Genomic DNA, 20635 nt, shown 5'->3' with positions numbered 1-20635 from the left:
GTCCCAAAAAGCTGGGTGAGGCCTGACTGCCTGTAAATCCAAGGGTCCTCCCTGGGGCTTCAGAGCTGGCCGATCTTCGTGTGTGGTTGCCCCTCCACTGGTAGTGGGGGAAATCCCTTCAGCTTTAAATCTCTCTCTGCAAGCACCCCCATCACAGAGTTAACGATCCGGATTCGGCACTGAATCTGCGATCAGCTCCCTGCTTTCCAAGAGGATCGAGCCCTAAGAGTGGGCCACTTTATGAAGCAGAGGGGTCCAGTGGGATAGGGGAGTGACCGTGGCTAACAGCCTGTGCCTCCGTGACTCACAGGACGCTAAGTCAGGTACAGAAGACACTGGTCACCGGAGCGAGTTGCAAATTCACTATGTAATCTACTCTTTGTTGCATCAAACCCAGTGATGGCCTATGGGCAAGGCTTGGAGCCAGGTGAGCGCACAGGGGACAGAAAAAAGTATGACTAATAAGCCTTTCCTCAAGCCAGCAAGGAAGCTCAAAAAGGTGTGTGAGGAGTGAGCAAAACAAGGCAGCTGGTGCCGCGTCACCAGGACAGAGAAGGGGCAAGGTGGCCGGGTCTCTGAGGGGCTCCCTCCACTGACGAGGTGGACACACTGCCATGGAAGGATGGGGAGCCCTTGAGAGGGTGGACATCACCCCTGGACAATAAATAGCCTGGGGCAGGGTGTGGAGATGGGAAAATGTAGAACGTGCCTGGGAAAGGGGGCACCCTGCAGGGGTGTCGGGTACCCAAGGAAAGCAGTCAGCTAGGACTGGGTGAGGGACTGGGTGCAGAGCAGAAGGCTCTGGCGGAACAATATGTCTGGAATATTCTGTAGGCAGAAGGGGCCCTGCCAAAGGAGCTGGGAGTGGGTGGTGGGGGTCATGACTTGAGCTGTGAGGTAGGACACTGGTCTGGTGGGGAGGCATGTGGGCAGCAGGGGGTGGGGAAATCAGTAGGGACCTTACTGATGAGCCGGGGGCCAGGGCCACGGCCTGGGGGAGTAACTGTCATTGCTATTTCTGGTGTCAGGCTTATGGCTCTCAGGCCTGTGCTCATCTCCCCTTGCCGCCTCCTGGGTCTAGAGAGACCGTCTTTCCTTAGCGCTACTTCTCCCAAACCCAAACCTGCACTCCAGCTGCTGCCACCTCCCTTTCCCAAGCCTGGAGCCAGCCAGTCAAGGTCCTAACATCAGACAGCTCCCTAGGGCACTGCTGGGGCTCAGAGGAGCTTCGCTGGTGACAGAGCCCTAGTTCTGTGGTCCTGACTGGCCTCGCCTGCACCCCAGCCAGAGTTCTGACCCTCGGACTTCTCAGCACCTACCCTGTCCCCAGATGGGCAAGAAGGCGACATGGCCTCTTGCTCGTCCCTGGAGCTCAGCCAGGCTTTCCAAAGGTACAGGGACAGACAGGAGATGGGGCACTGACCCTGGAAGCAGGGACAGCTCACCCAACCCCCAAGGCCAGGCCACCCACCTGCTTCTTTCTGCCCTACATACACACACACACGCGCGAGCACACACACACACACACACACACACACACACACACACACACACACACACACACGATGAAATTCGCCCCATCCAGGGGCCCGTAGGGCTGCCATGGTGCTTGGTCAGGGCATCCGTGAGAGAGGAAGGTAGAGGCAAACTCTTGCTGCTGAGAAAGGACGTGAGTGGAGGAGACGGAACTGTGTAAATGCCAGAATAAGGGAAATGAGGCAAGGGTCAGAGGTGGGAAAAGCAAAAGGAAGATGGGGAGAAAGGGGAGCAGTCCACAGAAAAGACGGGGGAAGGACAAGCGGCCCACCCCTCACCTGGAACCATCAAGCGTCTGCTGGGTGTGCCTGAGCTAACCATGCCCCGCTCTCAGGGGCTCCAGCACAGACACAAGTGTGCACACACCCACACACGCACACACTCTCACAGGGAAAGAACAGTGCACATTTGACCAACGTGATCCCACTTTGTAATAAGAATGAGTGCTGCCTTCAGGAGACAAGCCACAGAGGTAGCTCCAGTGGTGACCGAGAGCCTCTTCAAAATGCTTTTCAACTCACACAGGACTAACAAAACTTGAGAATCCTCAGAAATCCAAATTACTCACTCCCCGCAGTAAGACCTTGGGGAGGATGTGGGAGAAATCGTGTTCTGTATTCAGGACTGGCATTTCTCCCAATCTCTCCTGCCTGTCTCCAGAATACTCATCCTCTGAAGGCTGCGCGCATCCCTCCGGAGCTTGCTCACTCGTGCCCAGCGTTTCCGGGCCTTGGCGAGCCTGACGGTCCCATCACAATCCGCACACCCTGTGGGCCTCCCACACTGGGCTCAGTGTCACCGACGGATACTCCCCGCTCCTGTTCTTGGCCTTGCTGTTACCAGCTGGTCCACATCAGCTGAGGCACCAGCCTAAGTGCCTCAGATAATACATTCTGGGAGAGAAGTTCCAGACTAAATGCCAGGGAAAATAAATTCTAAGAGATTCTCTCACCTTGATCTGAAGCTCAACAGGATTTTTTTCTGATGGATCCAATCCCAGAATGAAAAATCAAGGACAGCTAACATTCAGGTATCAGGCACTGTCCTAAGGACTTTACACATGCTGACTCATTCAAAACTAATTAACAACCCTATTGTTATCAGCCCCATTTTACAGATAAGCAAACTGAGGCACAGTGAAGTTAAATAACTCGACCAAGAGCACACAGCCAATAAGTGGGTTCAAATACAGGCAGATTCAGGGCTCTAAACCATCACACAAAACCATCTCTTCATCATCTTTCCATTGAAGTTGATGACACTGTCTGAGCCTGGCTCAACCCCTACCAGAAGCAACTTTTCTCTGAGGCCTTTGAAGCAGCCATGGAGATACGTTTAGATCTGGGACACCAGTCTCAAAGCACCACTCTGAAAGTCGCAGGAATGATACAGCCAAGTGCCCTGAGGCACCAACTCACCAAGACAGAGAGAGCAACTCTTTGGGGGATTTGCAGGGATCCTGCAGACCCTGGAGAAGTCCAGCTCCTCCTCCTGCCGGCACCCCAGCCTGCCCCTTGCAGAGCGCATGTGAGGCCGAGACTCTGGGCCTCGAGGAGTGATGGGGTCAGTGATCAGATGGGGGACCTCAATGGAGAACAGCCTCTCAGCACCAGGATTCTCCTGCCCCACCCAGGATGGACCCCACCCTTCCCACCTGCCTCGCTGCAAGCTTCCCCCTCACCGCACGGGGAGAGGCAGTCAGGCCGGGGGAAGAAGAGTGAGGTGCGCACCCCAGTTCTGACTTACTTGAAGAAGTCCTCTTTGCAGTAGACACTCCCGGCCCTGGAGAAGCACCTGTCAGCCAGCTGCATCTGGCAGTCTGCACACTTGAGGCAGGAGCTGTGCCAGTGTCTGTCCAGGACCTTCAGGATGAACTTGTCCAGAATATGCTGGTTGCAGCCAGCACACTGGGGGATCTCTGTAGAGAGAAGTGAGAGAGGCAGCGTGAGCCTTCTGCACAGCACTGCTAACTGGACCAGGCGCTGTGTAGCTGCCTTCCCATCCTGCCTGTTTTGGGAAAGGACATAACCCAAACTCCCAAGGCTGCCACATACAGTTGCGTAGGTTGTACACTGCACAAAGGTACCTGCTCAAAGGAGTAGACTGGGACTGAAACCCAATCCACACTTTGCTGGCCTGACTTTGGGTGGCTTTGGCTCAGAGGGGTCGCCTGTTTCTAAGAGCTCCACGAGGCTCACACTTACGCCAGCTGCAATTCCACAGCTGATGACCAGGAAGACCCAACAACGTTCACCTCTATTTCCATGACATTTTCACTACTGGGTGGAATTTGTTCTAAAAACATCAGCCTCTAAAGTAAGCTCTGCCTAGGCATGAACTGAGAGGCCATCTGGCCTGAAAAGCAAATGATGTGTGACGGGTCGGTCCATGACTGAAGATGTTCCTGGAGAAAGAATCTCAGCATTTTAATGAACTGCAAAAGATACCATGACTCAATCAACATTCCCAACTAATATGCCTTCCTGGACTGCAGACAGGGAATCTAGAAACTGCTCTTCCAGACTCCCTTGCGGCATGGGTTCCAAATGTGATTTAGAGTCTGCCAGTCAGATGCACTTAGGAGAGACTTGAATTCAGAACTGAGTTAATGGAGGCACAGCAGAGGGGCAGGCTCCTTTTGTGCTGGAGTGGAGCATGGCAGAGTCTCCGAGGTTCTGTGGTTTTAATGTCCCGATCAATCATGGCAGAGGCAATGAAATTCTGGAGGTTGGTAGTTTCTCCCAGAAGCTTGGCCCAGAGCTTGCTCCACTGAGTTCAAGGTCATCTAATCCATACCTGGTACTTTAATAGTGGATTCTGTTGTCTGCAGCTGAACCCTAACCACCGCCCCGCCTGTTGCTGTGCTGGGTGACTTCCTATCCAAGGTCTGTTCCTCTACCATCCCATCTCTGCCAAGGGATTGCTTAGTTTTGTCACTGAAATAGTTTCAAAATGTATAAAATGGTCAGGCTTCCACAGCTGAGCGAACAAATAGTGCTAGCATCTCTAGCCATTTTCCCTCATCCTTTTCCTCAAAAAAGGGAAGGACAAATATTAAGAATGAAAACATTAAAGTGCCAGCGTTGGCCTCCTGTGGTAGCCTCCTGATACAGGACATCATGAGGCTGGTAGCCCTGTGGTCCCTCACCTCTATTATAAACATCGCTTGCTGATACCCTGTCCTTCCCGTTAGAAGGTGGGATCCTCAGGGAGTAGGATTCATGTCTCCTTCTCAGCTTTGTATCCTCACTGCCTAGCAGAGTGCCTGGCAGACAAGAGTAACTCCACAGATACTTACCACTGAATAAATTGGGGATCAAATCCTCCCTAAAAAGCCTACCTCAAAGCAATCTGTCACTAGTTCCTCCTTCATGCTCCTAAACGTCAACAAAAGGAGTAAGGCCAAATCTCTAATGAGTCACTCGTGTTTCTTGATTCATACTGCTTGTTGGTGATGATCTAATTTTAAAGTGTTAACATAAGGGAGTTAGCCTCAAGGCAATAGGGGAAAAATTTAAACACATCTAAACCTATGTAGAGAGAAAGCTTTCTCAAGTATTAAGCCATTTGTATCTAAAACTTATAGACAGGCTATTGGGACATTCACTAAGGGTCATCATTAGCCTTGTACACACACGTCAGTCTTGGACCCAATTAAACCCCAGCAAGGCCTTCATGGCCTCGGCAGCCACCATCTGCCTGAAAGTCAGACTCACTAGATGTCTTGCCCTTTGACCTGACTCTCAGACCAAAATGCCCCATGGAAACTACCAGACGCATGTAGGCCTGGACACTTGCTACCTGTCCCAGTTCATATGGAATTTTTTTTCAATCGCAAAAGTTTTCCTTCTTGATAAAGAAACTGTTCAACCATTAAGTACTTACCAGGGGGTCCCAGCAAAATGCTAAGCACGTAACAGATAAAGGAACTTCCATCGCATAAGAGGGGCTAGGTAGGGCGCAGGGTAAGGTGGTGGGTTCTGAAGCCAGGCTGCCTAATTCTGAATCCTGGCTCTGCTTTCTAACCTTGAACAAATTACTTGGCCCCCCTCTGCCTCAGTTTTCTCTCATGTCAAGGCGGGGGGATGATGCTGACAGCACCTGCAGGACTGCTGCGAAGATAAACGAACCAGTACATGCAGGACAGGGCTTGGTACACAGGAGGTGCTCATTAAAGGTTTGCTACTAGGAGATAAGATAACTGCAGTCACCAAGTGAGAGCCGTTGTGCTGATGACGGCTGAGGGAAAGGAAAGTTAGGGGCCCACTTCCTTGGGCCTGATCTCACTGAGCTCCCAAGAACCCCCACATAGAAGTCAAAACCCTCACGCGGAGGTTCGCAGGGTCCCCATCACACAGCAGCTATGCCGTGGCTTGGGGGCGCACTTGACGCACCACATGCCTGCCTCTCACGGGGAAGGTCAGGGACTGGCAGCCCTGGAGAGGCCGGGAGGGCTCTGAGAGCAAGGGCCTTACCAGCTGAGAGGTTTGGATGAGAAGAGGTGAGACTGTGAGGAGGGAGGGGTGGGTAGCCTCGAGCTCCGGTGGTGTGACCAGCCCAGCCTGGACAAGGGGCGGGGACAACTCAGCTAAGCAGAGCCATCGAGGCAGAGGGAGGGCTGATCTCCTGCAGGCGTCCGTGTTTGGGGCAGTGGCAGCTGCTGAGCCGGGGGCTTGAAGAAGGAGGCGCGGAGGAAGACTGCGCGGGCATCATTTTGCAAGGGCGGGGAAGGCAGCCGTGCGGATCGGGGACGAGGTGTGGAGACGCGCGGGTGCAGGACTGCCTGCGCTGTGGGCCACGGGGGTGGGGCGGGTGGCTTGGCTCGATAGGGGACAGGGGAGCCAGGTACTGGGCCAGCAGAAGCAAATTAACCCTTGGAGAGCCCGGTGGGGACCGGCCCTACGCCTCCGGGGGTGGGGAGCCGGCTCCCGCTCCCTCTCTGCGCCGACCCAGCGCCCGAGTCAGAGGACCACCAATTCCCACCTAATTGTTGTTTGGCCTCCGAGGAAAGAGACGGCTATATTTCTCCTCCCGGCCACAAATGCACGGGGATGAGGGCGAGGAAGCATGCCCATAAAATTTATTTCTAGCAAGGTATCTACCGGGAGCCTTAATATGATGAGTATTCAAGGGAGAATACATTAAGTCTAATGTATGCGGGGAGGGCGGGCAGGGGAGTTGTAGAGGCTTGGAAGCCCAGACAACATCACGTTTAGGAGCAACACTAAAAGCAGACAGACGAGCCGTTTCAGCCTCTAGCTTGCAGGGGATGCTTCATGCGGGCTCAGGCTCGGCTGCCCAAACTAGGGGTGAGAAAGTGAGACAGAGAGGGGTGTGGGGCCTTGGGACCCACCTGGGGTCCTCGGGTTTGGCGAAAATGCAAGGGACATTACTAAGGATGCATTTTTCATTAAAAGAAAGCAAAACCTTTCCCACTGCATTCCACTATAGATTTTGAGAGAGAGTTTTTTAAAACAAAGATGATGTAGAAATGGTTTAAGAGATCCACAATATACCAATAATTATAGTAAAACCAGGCGTCCAGAGCCTGTGATGAACTATACCGGGTCCTGAATGTCTATTTCCTCAGTAATTCACACAACCGGGTGAGGGAGTTACTTTATCTCCATTTTACAGATGAGGAAACTGAGCCCAGGAGAGGTCAAGTGTCCAAGGTCTCACAGCAGAACCAGGATTTGAACTGAGACTGTGTGTGACAGGGCCTCACTCAACCTGAGAGCTGAGGGTCTGAGACACCACCTCACCTGGCTTGAGGGTCTGAGACACCACCTCACCCTGTCATTTTATGGAGGAGAGATGGAGGCGGAGAGATAGTCTCAAAGCTGCTCTGTGTACAGTTACAGAGTAGATGAGCCCCTGGCCTCTGGTGCTCCCTAACACCTGGCATTTGCCTGAGGCATAGATTTCGATCCTTCGGACAGCTATGCACGTGTCATATGGGACAGACACCTAGTGCCCAGGGAGGGCTGGGGGCGGGAGCTCCTGTCCCGCTGACCCCCTGCGTCCAGCTGCAAGGTGCCAGGTTGTTGATGACATCGTCAAGTTCAGATTCATCCCTGCCTGTGAGGGGGTGGAGGCCTGTGAACTTCGACTCCACTTCAGGTGACAGCACTCCATGCAATTATTTGGATTAGTGTGAAATGTAAGCTATCTAGATAATTTTCAAAGAGCAACAACATAAGTCCTTTTTTTTAATCTATAATAAATTATGATTTTTAAAAATAACTTGGAGAATCTGAACAGGACAGAGGTTATGTAGGTCTCCTACAAGAAATAAAGTTGTAACCAAAATTTCCAAGCAGTGAGAGGATTTCCAAATCCCTAGTAAACCCAAGTTATTCGTGTGGTATTTACTATCACGAAATTTTACTTTAAAAACTGGAATTTAAACAGTCACTGAGACAGAATTTGATCTATAAACTCAGTTTCTGATCTGAGCAGTCATTTCATTTAAGATGAAAATTTTTATTTTATCTGCAGGAAAGTGTCCTGTGGTGATGCTCTCTGCGGGGGCTCTGCAAAGGGTAAACTCAGGCATGAAAAGACAGCTACGCCTCTGGAACAACCAAGGTTGCTGGACCACACAGTACAATACACTCCCATCGGCAGGGCCGCCCCCCAGAGTCTTAGACGGACACAGAGCAAGGCACAGACCTACGCCCGCAGGGAGAAGAGCTGCACGCAGCTATCCATGCAGACACCCTCCCACACACTCGCACAGACACATCTCGCACAGTCAGGTGTACACACATATTCACACATACCGTTAACACAAAGACACACATAACAGACACACTCACATATACATTCAGACACACAAGAGAAACACAATCACAAAGATACACTGAGATATACACACTTATACATAGACAAAGGCACCCACACATACCACATTCACTCAGACACACACATTTGCACACACTCATGTACACATATACCACAGATACTAACACACACTCACACATGCACAAGCATACTCTCATAAAATGGCTGAGGCATTGCAATTCTGGAAAGAGAAAACAATTCGTCTGAAGTCATGCTGTGTCAATGGAGAGGAAGCCATCACTCTCCCACCCTGGGGTGGTGGGGAAAGTGGACAGTGAGTGAAAAAGAAGGCTAAGGGGGAGTAGAAACATTTTGCTAAAATACCTTTTTGGAAAACTCTTGGGGGAATTTGAAAGTTTTCAGCTCTGTTTAGAGTTTAGGTCTCCAAATTTTTAGGTCTGCCAGATCGTTTACAACAAATCCCAGATCAGAGTTTGAGATCCTGATTCTACCATGTATGTGATCTTGGTCAAACTATTTAACCTCTTTAAGCCTCAATTTTCTTATCTGTAAAAAGGAGATAATAAAACACCAGTCTCTCAGGGTTGCTGTGTGATCACATCAGTGAATGAGTATAAAACACTTGGCCCCATAATACCTTTGTCTAAGCTCAATGGTCTCCATTCTCTCAGGGCCAGTCACCCACAAGGTGGATTTATATATTTAAAGTATATCAAAATTATTTCATGCTTCATTATTTCCCAATATAATTTCCCCACCCCCACCGTCAAAACACTCAAAATTCTCCCCCATCACCCTAGTTCTAAAGCATCTGGAAAAGTACAACCCTCTCTTAACAGCATAATCCCAGAGTATGCACAGCAGATAATGCAACACTACAAGGTTCAGTTTTCTTGAAATAAAGAAATCTGTCCATCTTTCCTCCACAGAATGAGGGCAAATTCGCCAGACCTTGGTGAATGGTGGGGGGTGGGGGGACTGGGGCCACCAACTACCCGATCTCACTTCACTTTTGCTGTAATGTATTCAGGTAAGAGTGGATTGAGTTCAAATTAACATTTGAGGCTTCTAGTACTTATCTTGGAGACACCAAAATGCCCAATGGCAAAGTGACTATTTCTTATTTGATAAGAAATAGCTAAAAATCCTTTGCCTGTAGTCATAACCTGGTTCTTCATGAAGGAAGCTTATAAAATCCACAGCATGATGCCCAGACCTCAAATCACCTGAAGTACCATAGTGGGGGCACAGGGGGTTTGTTTTTCAGAGTGGTCCATCAAACAGTGGATTCCTTTTTAAATACCCAAATTCCTCCATCAGTAAAGTTTCAGAAAGCTGGGACGTGGAAGGGATCAAAAGGTCTGATGTGGTCTGTGGTAGACCACACTGCCCACCCCGCTCTGGTGATATATAAGAAGTACTGTGCATTTTTATTCCCCACTCACGTTTCTTCATTTCCAAGAAACTGCTCTCAAGGAACCAGGGGGCACCATGAAACATTTCAGAGACGGTTTGTGTTTGTTTGTTTATTTGATCGATTTTAATTCTTTGAAAAATTGTGTTTTCTATCTCTTTGGTCACAGAAGATCAACAAGGTTAGGAAAAACATTTTTTTTCCACTAAAGACACTAAAACTAGAACCAACACACTTGACAATGACTTCTAGAATGTGTATCTTTCTGGGAAAATGACTTAGAATTTCAGATACTTCCATTGGACTCACAATGCTGGTGAATACTTTAATATCTTAAAGACAGTTACTTTGTACTGGTAGGAATAATGCTCATTTAACCACGGTCTCAGAACAGATTAATATTTTGTAAAATTTGAACTTTGATGGGCCACTGTGGAGTCCTGCAAGGTATTGATTTTTCACTGCCTTTTGGAGGAGTAGAGATTCCTATTTTTGTTTCACAATTTGACTTGACAGCCTAATGCCCAGGAAAAGGTTTTCCTTGCTTCTTTCAGGATAGGGAGCCAGTCCGTGGGAAATGCTTCCAGGTTCCCTGTTTATGGACCCCACAATACTCCCAGTCGGCTTGGCTGTCCTCTTTGGACACCCAGGAGCACTCCAGCCAGCTTAGGGAGGCTCCATCTGCAAGATGGGAACGGTGATTGTGGTCTTTAAGATTGCCAGCACTTTGAATTTTGTTAAGTACTTGCAAATCTGCAAGTTCATTTACTCTCCTGGAGAGCCTGTGAAAACTGAACCTCTACATTTAAAAGGACTTTCCTAAGGGCACACAGTTGGGGGCCAAACTAGAGCTAGAACCTTCTGTATCTCAGATAAAGATTCTGATTCTGGGGCTGACTGGAGACCAAGGCTTCCAACAGTGCTCACCAGAGCCACACTGCTATTTGGTGGGCTTCACCCCAAACCCTTTTGCTGGTGATTTCACTCCAGGAGTAAGTAGTTTTTTGAGCCCTGTCTTAAATAACATTTGGCTGATGTATTTTTCTAAAAATATGTAATTCTATTTATTTGTTAAGTTTCTTTACTGACTACAAACTGAAAGAAGGAGCCAAATGGGGCTTTAAGGAAACATGCATACAACTGAAATATTATGCAAATAGTTTTCTTGGAATTCTCCATTTCTTCCCCATATATAAGGAGGACAAAACAACAGCTAATGGCAGACAGCGCTGCTCTGTTACCTAAGGTTCTCTGAGTAAGTGAGAAAGAAGGTGGTTTTGAAAAGGTAGAGCAGGAAAGTACTCTCAGTGGGACCTTATTGATTCAGGCTGGGGATGACTAAGCCTAAAGCGTGTCGATAGAAGACCACAGGACATATCAAATACGAGAGCAGGCTGGCCTAAACTCATACCTAAGTTCTGGAACAGCCAAGTCTAAGGACTGTAACAGAGGTACAGCTAAATTAAAATTAAATCAATTAAAAGTTCTGTTATTCAATACATACTTTAAAATAAAACTTTCCAGTTCATAGTCGCCACCATCACCATTGACAATATAATTCTATTTTCTGGTCACAACTCCCCCTTTTAAATCACCTGATAATTGTGGACTGAAGAAATGGAGGCTGAGACCCAGGATGCAGTTTTATATGACACATCATAACTAGATGTATCTGGTTTTTTCCCTTCCTGGCTCTCTATTTGCTATTTTCCTACTAAAGGCAATTCATTTGTATTGAAGAGCTTATAGCTTCCTTATTTATATGTTCCCTTATTCTAAAGCAATGCATTGTGAAGAGATCATAACATAATTTTCCAAAATTTTAAAAATACACTTCCTCTTAAGGGGTCTTCATAACCTAGTAAGAATACTCTCATAAATAACACAGCTGAAGCACAACACTCCAATATTAATTCTTTCAAGGTTAAGGATAAAAGGTGGATTGAACATTGTGGTACTTTGTGATGGTGATGACAGCATTAAACGTAGTAGTGACCTGGGCCAGCCACAAAAATATTGGGAAAAGTGAAAAAAAAACTTGCATCACATTTAAGGTAAATTACATTCTCTATTATAATTCTATTCACTTACATACTTGAAAAATACATCCATCTACACATCTTATCTAATTTCTACTTTTTTTCTAGTTTCTCTTGACAAATGACTGACAACTGGAAAAGTCAGAAAATCCTTTTCATATTGGCAATGATCATGCCTAACATTGTCTTTCCCTCCACTTCTCCAGAATCCTTCCCATCATAGGTCTTATTTGTTTCATTTGGTGGTTTGAGGTCCCTTTGAAAATCTCCTTTGTTCTTTTCCTGCTTAGCTCAAAGAGAGTGATGTCTTCAATCAAAGATCAAATTCAAAAGTGTCCTGGAGACAATTTCGATGTTACCATTTTAAGGTTGAATTTGGAATAACATTTTAATAGGGGTCCTATAGTGAATAAAATAAGGAATATAAACATGTACTTGCAGGTATAGGATTATCTTGTAGATTATATATTGATACGAAATTATTTATTTTCAGTAGAATATCGAACATTCTCAGTGATTGCAAATAAAACAGAAAATCACATTAAACAAATCCGTAACCGTCTATGGAAATGCCATAGAGATATCTCTATTTCCACTCCATTTTTCACATGTAATCATTGCTAAATCTCCACAATGTATTTTTCTGATGTCTCATTCTGTGGCAATATTCCATATGTTTGGCACCCTCTCCCTCATAAGAAGAAACTTTCAATTAATTTGGCTGCAAGTTTTGTCTCTATTAAGCTATTCCCAGAACCAATCCCGTAACCCCCTAACATTATAATTAAAGCAAATTATACTTTAAAGGCACTTGGGGGGTGAGATACCGGCGTAAAACATCTGTGACTAGACCCAGACTGAGAGAGGGAGGGGAATGGGGGGCTCTGAGAAGAGAAATCCACCAAAATAACAGTAGGACTTAGGAGTTGCCTCCCTCCCAGGATAATTTGCCAGTTCACCACTAACACAGTTCACCCCTAACACAGTTCACGCAAAGAACATTTTCCAAGGGAGAATCAATTTCAATTTTACCAATTAAACCCAACCTGTCCACCTACCCGCAGCGGCAGAGCCTCAAAATGGTTGATTTGTGCTCCATTTGGAGCAGGGCTCCTATAAAATTGAGGACTAGAAAAGGTAAAAAAAAAAAAAAAAAAAGTCACAGTGGTATTTATTTGTAGCTGATTTTTTCCTACCACAAACAACAACAGCCCAGCTCCCAGCTCCGCTTCTGTTCTGAATCCAGAAACTGTTCTTCCCTCCCAAGTCTCCTGGAAATAGTGAGATGGATCTGATCCCCCTGAAGCTTGCTGGGCGTTCAACCCCACAAGACCCTGGTGCTCAGAATTCCTGCACAAACCCATGCTCCTCCCTGCAAAGATCTCACAAAGTAAGGAAGAGACAGAGGAAGGAAAAGAGAAAGGCAGAAGAGAGAGAAGGAAGACAGACATTCAAGCCACGGTGGAATTAAAACAGGAGGCCCTATTTGCTTACTTCTGTGTTATGGGCTTCGTTAACACACATTCCAGGAAGGGAGGAAAGAAAGAAAATCATTACAAAAGTAAGGCTCCCCTCCACAGCCATCTCCAACAGCAGCAATCTATACAGTGATGCATCTGCCACAGCTGCCTCCATCTACCCTCAACGTTGGGTTTCCCAAAGTGGGCAAGATTACCCCTTTAGCAGCTAAACTGGTTCCAAGTCTCTGCATTCCAAAGCTTCTCAGCTCAAATCCTGATAAATTTCCCCAATTGAAAGAAATGGCACAAGGTCCCTCCATCCAACTCCACCAACCCTCCCTGCTCCACAACTCTTCATTTTGGAGGCGACTAGTTTCCCAGCCAGAGAAAACCACAAAATATCCACCATTACTGACTAAAACAAGAGGCTCAAAGGAGATTTCTTAACAATGCGATAGAAAGAAAGGTTAGTCCCGGTTAACTAATTTCCCACCCCTGGGCGACTGCAGGTGCATCTCCCTCCCCTTCCTGCACTGCTGCCTTCCCAGCACCCGGGTCTCTCTGGGTTCTGTCTGCTAATGTAGTGCTAAGTAGTCACTAATTGCCTGTAGCACAGAGTGAAAGGGCACTAAAATCCGAGGCAAAAGGTATTAGGACAATGGAAATGGTCAGGACTCGAGGCTGTCTACACCTGGTCAGCGGGGTCTGCGGGTCACTGTTCAAAATACAACACGCCCCTGCAGGCTGTGTTTTGTCAGTTCAATGGAAAGACATTGCTTTGCTGGTTTCCGTCTGCCTCGACCCTCATCTCACCTCTAGAAGGACCTGATTTTTAAACATTAACCCTGGTATTTGGTCGAGTAGACGGCCTCCAGGACGTCTTGAGAACTCACCTCTTTCTAACCCCCAGGGCGTTCAGCCTACAGTTCTTGCCTTAACCCGGCTTTGTTTTGGGGAGTGTCAAGAGAGAGGTACACCTAGCTTGGGTATTCTTTCCTTTAACTTCCTGCCGTTCCCAGTTTCTTCCCGTTCGGGTTTTGCTAGTAATTCCTCATCTCCCTGATCAGTTCCACCCTTCAGAATCCATTAAAAGACATTCCCCTGCCTATTAAAAAAAAAAAAAAAAGTCCCCTCCTTGTTGAAGCTAACCTCGGAGCCCCAAGGAGTGAAGCCTGCGCTGAGTCCCAGGTCAGCCACGACTTGCTCTGTTAGAAGGTGGGCGCAACCTGCAGACAGCTCCATTTCGCCTTCCCGGGCTCATAGTCACCAACTCCCTCCCTGGGTCGAAGTTAACTTACCTTAGCGGCTGCCCAGGTAGAGACCTCGTCTCTCTTGCGCCTGCCATGTCTGGAGGGCTCTTCTCGGTCCGCTCAGCGCGAGGAGCAGGGCAAGAAGCCGAGGCTCCAACACCGGCAGGGAGCGCGAAGCGCGGGGACCCGCGGGCTTCCTCCAGGCTCTGTCCCGGAGGAGCCGCTCCCAAAATAGGAGAGCTGCTTTCTAAGGGTTAAAAAGTCACGGAAAGTTTTGTGCCGCCCACGTTGGGGTTTGGGTTTGTCTTCCCAAATGCTTGGCACGAAAAGGACATGGGGAGGAAGAGGGCTTACAGCCCAGGCTCCTCTCTCAAAGCGCGCCGTCTGCGCTCCCACCTGCAGCTCCTTTCCCCGCGGAAAACGGCTTTACCGGCTCCAAAGAGGCAGGAAACGGGTCCCAGGCTTGGCCCAGCCTCAGTCCGCTCCGGATAATAAACTAGGAATAGGAAAGGGCAAGGCGAAGGAGGAAAAGGGCCGAGGCGCAGGAATACCGGATCGCCGGGCGGTAACTGAGCCTCTTTTGCCCCCTTCGCATCTTCGACCTCCACTCGGGGCGGCGGGACGCGGTGCTCGTGAAGCCCGCTCCACGGGAAGGGCCGCCCTGAGCGCACCTGCCTTGCCTTTGAGAGCCCTCAAAAACCCAGGGCACGCGGCGGGGGCGCTCCGGACCGTGCGCCGCCCTCAAGCGCGCAGCAAAAGCTTGTGGTAGCAATGGATCGCCATTCCCCCGGGCCACCCAAGCCGGCGCCTGCCCGCGGGGCGGAGGAGCTCTGCCCTGGTGGCAGCGAGGTCACGCAGGTCGTGCTCCCAGACCCGAGGACGCCGCTCCCGCCCGGCCCCGCCTGGCTTTGTTTTTCCGCGAGAATGGACCAGGCGATGAAACCACTCGAAGTAGGTCCTACCTCCTCGTCTGTTTCGACTTTCCGTCTTCCCTGGGCACTGACGCGGGACCACTCAGTGCATACCTTCGCCTCTCACCTGCCCTACCTGCCTGCTCCTTGTCCCGGTTAAATCGTTAATTCCGCTCCCTGAACGCCCTGAGACTGCGGCTTCCCAAGGAGGGTTCCCCTCCACCCTCTCTGTCCCCTCTGATCCAGGCAGAAGAACGGAGGAGACCGGAGTCAGCGCGCCAGCCGCGGTCACCCGGGTTTCTCCAAATTCCCTCTGGGTGGTGCATAGCTCTGGTCCAAAGCTGGGACGGGATCCGAAGCGCCAATCCACTTCTGAATCTGCCCTCGAGGGCCCAAATCTGCCGGCGGGGACAGACAGCCTGACCTTTAAAAGTTGGCCCGTGCCTTATAATATTTCTGTAATGCGGGGAAAAGAGGTTTGTGGTGTCGAGGGCTTCTGTTTGAATTTCTGTGTCGGAATCTGAAGGAATCTCAATCTCTCTACATATTTTTCTCCGTGTTGTTTTTGTTTTTGTTTCCACCCCCCCCCACCCCCCACCCCCGCACCATGAGAAAAGGCAGAATGGGAAGAGCAAATCGCTGCTCCAGAGTTTCAGAGAACTCCCGGCAGGGAAATGAGTCCACTCCACACCCTTAAGGAATGACCTACAAGAGGATAAGGATGTTCACCTTACCCAGGAGCGCCAGGAAAGGAAGAAAGGGTAGTGGGGCGTCCTGGAGAAGTCCTTCACCCAGATCCCAGCAAATACAAAATAAAATGCCCTTAACCCACATCTTCAGGGTTCGCAAGAGCTTCAAGATGTAGATGTTAGGAGACAAGGAAGGGGGATGCCTGACGCCCCGGGCCTGCTCCCCATTTCCACCCCAGCCAGGACTGGGCAATTCCTTCCTTCCTCCCGCCGGGTTGGCCCGCTCTCCAGCCAGCATTCCGGGATGTCCGCTGCCCTTTCCTCGGTGCTCCGGGAGACTACGTGGGAGATAGGCCAAAATTAACAGCAAGGGGTCGATAAAAGCCCACCACCCTGTATGTCCCGCACTGTTCCCAAAAGTCTTGGCCAGCGGGACCCAGATGTGTGGGCAAACTGGCGGATTCGGAGAGGAGAGAGGTTCGGAGAAAGCTGGGAGGCCCTCACCGCACCCAGCGCTGTCCGGGGTCAGGCTCTGTGGGAACTAGGACCTTGGCCTCCCCACACCGCTGACGGAGGCAGCGGGGACAACCGTGGACAGGGCAGGTTGTGCCCCGAACGAGAGACACACTCCCACCCTAAATTGTGGACCAAGAAGCCGGGACCCACCAGCTTAGGACGAAGTCCTTTTCTGAATCTATCCACCCGCTCCCACAAAACACTGAGCTCTTTCTTTCAAAGGGGTCCCCTGCCCATGCTGGACATGACCCTGAGGGTGCCACCTCCTGCAAACGACGCTCCTGCAACCCAGAGCAAGGAGTCGGGGTTTGAGTTCCTTACAAAACACAGACCGGAGGCGGGAGCAGGGATGCCCCGCCGACCCGTCCTAGATTTAAGGGGGGTGGTGCTCTCGGCCCCAAGTTGCTCTCGGGTCGCTCCCAGTCTCCTCCCGCCCGATTCTTCCGAGCTTCTTGCCCCAGGCCTACGCCCCTCAAACGGATAAATACTCCTAAGCTTGCCCGGAGAAGTCGGGCCACCCAGGGGCTCTCGGAGCTGTGAGGTCCGACCCGCCTCGCTACCTCACAGCGGTGAAGCAGGAGGACGAGCGCGCTAAGGACAAGGCCGCCTGGGAGCAAGGAGTGGCAGCAGGTGGGGGCGGGGGGCGGTTACAGGGTGCAAGGAAGAGGGCCAACAAGAGAGATGTGATTACATTACTTGGTAACGTTTTCCTGAAGGGAATACGCCTCAACTGTCCCCCCAAAGCAAAAGAATATTCTGCCTGCTGCTGAAACATTCCAACTCTTAAAATGCCCCTAGAGGCCAGGACACCAGAGGCACCGAGGTGGGGGGATCCCTAGACCTGTGCTCCCAAGTGCTCCATTTGCAGTGGCTCAGGGTGGAGAAGCCCAACGTGTGTTGAGGAGGAGCCCAAACCTTCCAATTGGCAGGTTGAAGGGACCTCTCTTGGAAAGGCTCTCTGTTGTCTTCCCTCCCCACCCCCAAGGTTTAAACACCCACAGCCTAGGATTACCCCTGTTCCTCCCTGAGGCCCAAGGGCATGTCCACCCCTGCATGGAATTCTTAGGCCACTCAGCCCCATATCCCAGGAAAGAGAATGGTTGGGTGTATGTGTGTGAGGGGACCAGCCCCCTAGTTCCCAGCACCAGCAGCTAGACCTGCTGCAAGGAGGAAGGGTACAATCCACAAATGCCCCCAAAAGAAAAAAAAAAGCTGGATCCCAAAGCCTTCAAGGATTGGGCCCCTCAATTTTGGCCACGGCCTCCTCCAACCCAGGCCAGAGAAACAGGGCAAGATGAAAGGAAGGACAGACAACCCCCTCCTGCTCCAGCCTACCCTGGATGGGGTACCCTGGGATGAGAGTCCCCTTCTCTTCCTCATTAAGTTTCCACAGCTCAAACCCAGACTCCAAGCCCTGGCGAACTGTACCTCTGAAGGCGAGTTCTAGGCATTGTGGGAAATGGAATTCCTGACGTCAAAATCAAAGTTGTCTCTGAGTAAGAGAAACAAAAAGTGAGACCATCTGAGAGTGTGTGGTGCATCCTGAGAGAGGCTTTCAGAGCAAAACCCATCGTCTTTCCTTGTGGGCCTAACACACAGGCCACCTACGGACCACAACTGTTAAAGCACAGCCATACTGAAACAGGAACAGGAGTCACACATACCTTTGGCCATTCGCACACTCCCCTCACTCTCACAGAGCTACATTCAGCTTAAGGACTTGAGTACCTTTGCCAGGATTTGTCTTTCTGTTTGTGCAGGGGCTGACAACCTACTCCCTCCCTGCCCTAAGTAGGGTGGGGGCAGTAAGGAGGCAGTGAACCCCCAACGCCTTCTACAGACATCTTAGTCAGCAGTAAACTCCCCAAGACACAGCCCAGACATGGAACTGTTTGCCAACAGTTCGCAGAAAAAGACAAACTGTGGGATATAATCAAGGAACAACCTAAGTAGGTTTGGGTGAAGCTATCCATCCTCTTCTAGTCCCGTCTCACAAACTTTCCAGGAAGTCGGGAGAGGGGTGGCTACACACGCTCACCAGCCTGCCTTTTAAGGTATAGCTGGGGCAGAAACCTTGTCATGGAGAGCCGGGGCGCAGGAGGGCGCGCTCCTGCACCTAGTTCGTAGGTAGGCATCATCCGTGGATGAGCGGGTCTTTACTTAAACCTCAAAGATGTAGCTACAGCTCCACTGAAGAAGTTGCAGACGGAAGCACAGCGGCTTGGCAAGCGGAGTGAGGGAGCCCTTCGTCTCTCCACCGTGCCCACGGGCATTCTGCAGAACCCGCGAGCCTGCTGGGTATGGCTCATGAGGCTCCTGCCACACGCGGGCGACGCCACAGAACCTGCTCTGGCCTCCGCACAGATTCTCCATCGAAGACTGCGTTTGCGAGTGAGGGACAGAGACAGCTTTCCACAGGAAAATCCCCGTGTGCGCAGCGTGAGCGCGCGCGCGCGCGCGCGCACACACACACACACACACACACACACACACATACACCTGAGGATAAAAAGGCCCTGAGCTCCCGCCGCTTTGCTAATTTCGGGCGCGGGAAAGAAAGCGGGCTCGCGAGTAAAGGGACTGCACGCTCTAGTCTCTCCCCTTCCTAATCTGAGCCATCCCGAGAGCCCGCCCTCGCGTGCGCCAAGGTTGCACCGTGAGTTCACAACTTCGTTCCGGCACTTCTCCCTGCCTTCATTCCTCGGCTAGCTGGAATAGGAGCCGACAGTCCCCGGCAGCGCAAGGCGGCGGGCGCCGCGGACAGCAGCGGCTGGAGACGCACCAGGCGCGCACGCCCTGCGCGCGGGGACATAGCGTGTGGCCTGGGCTTCTGCGCCGCCAGTCCCGGGGGCGGGGGACGCACTCTCCAACTTCCCGCCAGCTGGGGTGAAGTTGCACTAGGGATACTGTGAGCTTTGACTGTACCCGGCCCCGGGGCGGGGGTAGGATTTGGGAGGACCACCCCAGCCCTCAGGCCTGGCCTGCAGCTCTTTTCCCTGGTGTCCCCAAACAACACTCTCCCCAATGCTCCTAGGAAAGCCATGGGCTGGAGATACTCTGTTCGGTACCCTTGGCTCTCCTCGAGCACGATCCGGGAGGCTTTCACTTTTGGCCCCAAAAGCCAAAGGCCAGGACCTTCAAACGCACTCTGGCCAGTCTCCTGCCCTCTGAACGCCTCTGCGCCCGGGCCGCCAGCCCCTCGCCCCGCCCGGCCCCTCCGGTCCAGGCTCCGCACAGCGTCCGGCCCACCCCAAACCAGCCAAGGTTGCTGGCTGTCTTGTTATCAGAATAAATCAGCGAGAAAGGGTGGGGGGGAGGTGTCTTACGTTGCATCGGCACACCAAGCATCTCCGGGAGCCCCTTGACAGCCCCCTCCGCGGGGACAGCTGCGCTCTGCATCATCTCGGAGCGAGAGCCAGCGAGTCGCAGTCTATGGAGATCTCTTGCTCTCTCGCTCAAGCTGGATTCAAAAATTTAAAAATAATAATAAAAAACCCAACCAGACCGCCGAAGTCACGGTGGAAGCCGGACCCTCCGCCTCTCAGGGAGGATTCCACAGGCTGCCTGGCCCCCTCCCCCCGCCAGTCCTCAGTCTGTTTCAAATCCCTTTGATCTCGCTCTCCCGGGTTGGTGCACATCCCGGATTGAGGAGACGCTGTTGCTGCAGCTCTGGCTTTTTTCCCCTCCTCCCTCCCCCGCCTGCTTCTCTCCCCCTCCCCCTCCACCCTTCGCGTGCCGGCCGCCCGGGAGGCCGCGGTCACCCAGGCATTTTGATTCATTCACACTGCAGGAACGGCCGTGACGTCGCTTTCCGCAGGGAGGCCCGCCCTTCAGCCAAGCCCCCCACCCAGCAGCGAGCGGCGGACCCAGGCCAGGGTGGGGGGTCCTGGTGCCCCGAGAGAGGCCGGCGGGGCAGGAGGGCGGGACCGCACGGAGCGGGGCGGGGCCTCACCGGCCACCCCGCCACCCCCCTCCACACACACGCCGCTCCCCGCGGTGCGGGCTAGAGCCCC

The 20635-nt window shown here is 51.2% G+C and overlaps 1 protein-coding gene across 1 annotated transcript in view; it reads right to left on the bottom strand.

Moving 5' to 3' along the window:
* The window catches only part of LHX4 (LIM homeobox 4), a 41579-nt gene extending 21390 nt beyond the window's left edge, over nucleotides 1–20189 (bottom strand). Inside the window, exons 1-2 of the mRNA XM_064478052.1 lie at nucleotides 19949–20189; nucleotides 3283–3454 (exon numbers count right to left, since the gene is read on the bottom strand). Of these exons, the coding sequence (XP_064334122.1) occupies nucleotides 3283–3454; nucleotides 19949–20024 (248 nt within the window). The 5' untranslated portion in view covers nucleotides 20025–20189. The remainder of the gene's footprint in view (nucleotides 1–3282; nucleotides 3455–19948) is intronic.
* Between the last annotated feature and the right edge of the window lie 446 nt (nucleotides 20190–20635).

Source organism: Camelus dromedarius, chromosome 23, assembly GCF_036321535.1.
Source record: "Camelus dromedarius isolate mCamDro1 chromosome 23, mCamDro1.pat, whole genome shotgun sequence".
NCBI classification, from domain to species: Eukaryota; Metazoa; Chordata; class Mammalia; order Artiodactyla; family Camelidae; genus Camelus; species Camelus dromedarius.
Note: the sequence above shows the minus strand (reverse complement) of the source record. Positions and strands in the feature narration are given on the sequence as shown.